This window comes from Ochlerotatus camptorhynchus, unplaced genomic scaffold, assembly GCF_037179485.1.
Source record: "Ochlerotatus camptorhynchus isolate MF236.1 unplaced genomic scaffold, CSIRO-AGI_Acam_v1.1 ptg000080l, whole genome shotgun sequence".
In the NCBI taxonomy this organism is placed as follows: Eukaryota; Metazoa; Arthropoda; class Insecta; order Diptera; family Culicidae; genus Ochlerotatus; species Ochlerotatus camptorhynchus.
Window position 1 is genome coordinate 372,246 of NW_027040570.1, and position 3,443 is coordinate 375,688.

Genomic DNA, 3,443 nt, shown 5'->3' on the forward strand with positions numbered 1-3,443 from the left:
CCAAGCTATTTCACTAACCCCTGCATGTTCTGCATGAATCCACACACCCCTGATGTTATCTGTCAAACTTTCATAGCGAATCAAAACAAACATAGTGTAGTAATAGAATTTCAACTAGAATAGGGTACGTTAATCGTTTGCTTGGTACCAATAGGCTACTAAAGTGGTGAGCCAATTTAAAATCGTTAGTTTCGTATTGATTGTTGGTATAACGATAAACCTCGTAAATTCTGAAATCCGCGTAAAAAAAAAAACAAAATCCGCGTAAAAAAAAACCGCGTGAATTCCGAAATCCACGTAAAAAAAAACTGTGTAAATTCTGAAATCCGCGTAAAAAAAACCGTGTAAAAAAAATCCGCGTAAAAAGCGACTCCAGTGTAATCAGAACAAATTTATTAAGGTAATGTTTAATTTTCATCAAATTTTTACTTATTCTTCAGTTGCTTTTAATGAGCGTGTTTTGCCACAGTTGATTCAGAGATTCTTATTTTTCTTTATTTTTGGTCGGTTGCTGTCAGCAGCTGTCATCTCATCATTCCTTTCGTAGTGTTCAAAAATGGCGAGTCGTGGACCAAATCGTCGTCCGGCGCAAGAAGTCGATAATACCATCTCGTACGTCCAGTGCGATGGCCTGGTAAGCAAAATTCAATAGATCCAGTGAAATTCTACAGAATTCAGAAGTTTTCCCCCGTGAAAATAGTGATTTCCTGGGTGAAAAAGTGGAATGAAAATCGCTTGGATTTCACCATGCTTTGTCGTTCGATTTTGCTTGGTTGACGTTTCATGCAGCTAACACTCATGATACCTACACCAAGCGAGTGAATGTCCCGACTACAGCTACTAATTATTATGATTTTCTCATATTTCAGGCTGCGATGAAAATGGTTAAGCACTGCCATGAAGAATCGGCGAGTAATATGGAAGTGGCACAGGGTGCCCTTCTGGGTTTGGTGGTAGATGATCGGCTGGAAATCACCAACTGTTTCCCGTTCCCGAAGTCTTCCGATGAGACGATTGATGAGGAAGAGTACCAGCTGAACATGATGCGCCGTTTGCGTCTGGTAAATGTGGATCACTTCCACGTCGGGTGGTACCAAAGTGCCGACGTTGGCAACTTCCTGTCGTTGCCTCTGCTGGAATCGCAGTATCATTATCAGACCAGTATTGAGGAGTCGGTTGTGGTCATCTACGATACGCAGAAGTCGGCTCGCGGATTCCTGACGTTGAAGGCCTACCGGCTGACCCCGCAGGCCATTGCCATGTACAAGGAGGAGAAATTCACTCCAGAGGCGCTGCGTAATCTCAAGGTTGGTTACGAGAATCTGTTCATTGAGATTCCAATCGTGATCAAGAACTCGGGTCTCTGCAACATCATGATGTCGGAGATGACGGAAATGGTCCCGGAGGAAGAAGGTACGCACTTTTTGGATCTGGGAACTGCTTCCGTACTGGAGAACCATTTGCGTTGTCTGATGGATCGCGTCGATGAGCTCAACCAGGAAGCAAACAAGTTCAACAAATATCAGCAAACGGTCATCCGACAGGAACAGGTAAGAAAAACAAGACGCCGCTGCAACTAGTTTTTAAAGCTGTTTATTGCTTTATTTGTATTATTGCCTAGGACAAACATCGCATGTTGGCCAAACACGCTCAGGAGAACGCGGCCCGCATCGCCAAGGGTGAAACTGCGGTTCCGGAAGAGGAAGTTCAGAAACTGTTCCGTCCGTTGCCGGTACCGTCGAGGTTGAACCCGATGATCGTATCCGGTCAGATCAACACCTATTCCCAGCACATTTCACAATTCTGCTCTCAATCGTTGGCTAAGCTGTACATGACTCAAGCCCTGCAAGGTGCCAAGGAAAATAAACAGTAAAGCGCGTGTTGTTGAAAGTAAAGCAGATGAACACTTTTCGAAGGGACATTTTGAGAAACACTTGATGCATCCTAGAGTGTGAAGTAGACACAATTCGAACATTTCCATTTAGGCGAGAGTTCAGAAGAGAAGATAAACTAGTAGACGGAAAAGTTTTTGTTGGAGTAAGATATCGTTGAAGTACTGAAGAATCAGAATAAAAAAAGGAAACCGTCACCGTATAAGTTCTAAGCAACATCTGAGGATAACGATCGGGACGAGTTTCCACACAAGAATGTTTATGTATGGTTCAATTTGACAACAATTTGCGAAAGAAAGTCACTATAAAAAGATACAAATCAATGGCGTTCAAAGCGCCCGAAAAAAATAATTCGGACGAAAAAACCATCCGAGAATAAGGATTCCTCACTGTAGGGTCTCTTTTGACCTTATTGACAGGTTTAAGGAAAGTTTCAGCTATAACAGCAATATGTACGCTATGAACCCGTGAAAAGTTAAAGAGCTCGGTCTCATTTTCTGTTATAGATCGAGCATTCCAAATCAAAATATTCAATGATTTAAAACCCATTACTGAATTTCTGAGTCATGTCTATATTATTTACGAAGTTAACTCCACTTTGAATTGCATCAAACATATAGAGTTAGTTATCAGTTATCACGATTGCTGAAAAATTCCACGCCAAAATCATCAAATGATGGCTAGAATTTTGATTTCGATTTCTACCAGCTGTAATAGCAATTTCTTCCTAAATTATGACACAAACACGTACGTTTCACCGGCTCTGTGTAATTTCACCCAAACAAGCTCAAATTCTTTGATTTTTTTTTCCTTTGTTTTCCGTGCTGAGCACCAATGCTACCGACGCCAGGGAGGCAGTTCCCACACCTGGACCCTACCTATCGACCCATCAACTCATGAACCGGGGACCAACGGCTTTACTTCCCTTCCGAAGGAAGGCGTGATCAGAGATGTTATGCCTCAGAGCATCCCGGCGGCGCCGACTGGGATTGAACCCAGGCCTGCTGGGGTGAGAGGTAATCACGCTTACCACTACACCACCGGCGCCGTTCTTTGAATTTTTATGTACAGGTGATTTCTGAGTTAAAATTGGCCGAAAGAGCTATAAGGACTTCGCCTCCTGACTTCAACTGAGACGCATGAAAACTTCTGTCGTTTCTGAATACATTAAAGGCATTTCCAAAGATTTATTCACTTTGTACGCTTTCATCCCAGCTTGTTGCATTTGCCAAAATTACCGAAAAGGATAAGCATAATGAATGTTGCTAGATTTCCTTAATTTTGGCTGGGATTGTTATGCGATTTAAATTTAGACGGTAAGGTAACTACCCAAAATTTGAGTTCTTTTTACTTAATATTGACTTCAGCCTCTCACTTGCACTAGTTATTGTTTTCAAAAAAAGGAACAAGAGATTCGACCCAACGATATAGTTCAGCCCAATAAGTTACTTTTGAGTAAAATGCATATTCTCAAATTTACGTGAATTAAACGTAATTTTGGGTAGAATATACTTAAGACTACGTATTTTTTTTTTTTGCTGGTGTTAAATG

The 3,443-nt window shown here is 41.6% G+C and overlaps 1 protein-coding gene across 1 annotated transcript; it reads left to right on the forward strand.

Moving 5' to 3' along the window:
- Positions 1 to 524: 524 nt before the first annotated feature.
- On the forward strand, positions 525 to 2,148 carry eIF3h (eukaryotic translation initiation factor 3 subunit h). The gene is made up of 3 exons (XM_065217806.1): positions 525 to 634; positions 870 to 1,550; positions 1,622 to 2,148. The coding sequence occupies exons 1-3, from the start codon at positions 557 to 559 to the stop codon at positions 1,871 to 1,873; spliced, it is 1,011 nt and encodes a 336-aa protein (XP_065073878.1). The 5' UTR covers positions 525 to 556; the 3' UTR covers positions 1,874 to 2,148.
- The last annotated feature ends 1,295 nt before the right edge of the window (positions 2,149 to 3,443 follow it).

Coding starts and splice junctions, on each gene's coding strand:
- eIF3h (XM_065217806.1), top strand. CDS start 557: ATGGCGAGTCGTGGACCAAATCGTCGTCCGGCGCAAGAAGTCGATAAT. Junction 635..869: donor ACGTCCAGTGCGATGGCCTG/GTAAGCAAAATT, acceptor CTCATATTTCAG/GCTGCGATGAAAATGGTTAA. Junction 1,551..1,621: donor CGGTCATCCGACAGGAACAG/GTAAGAAAAACA, acceptor ATTATTGCCTAG/GACAAACATCGCATGTTGGC.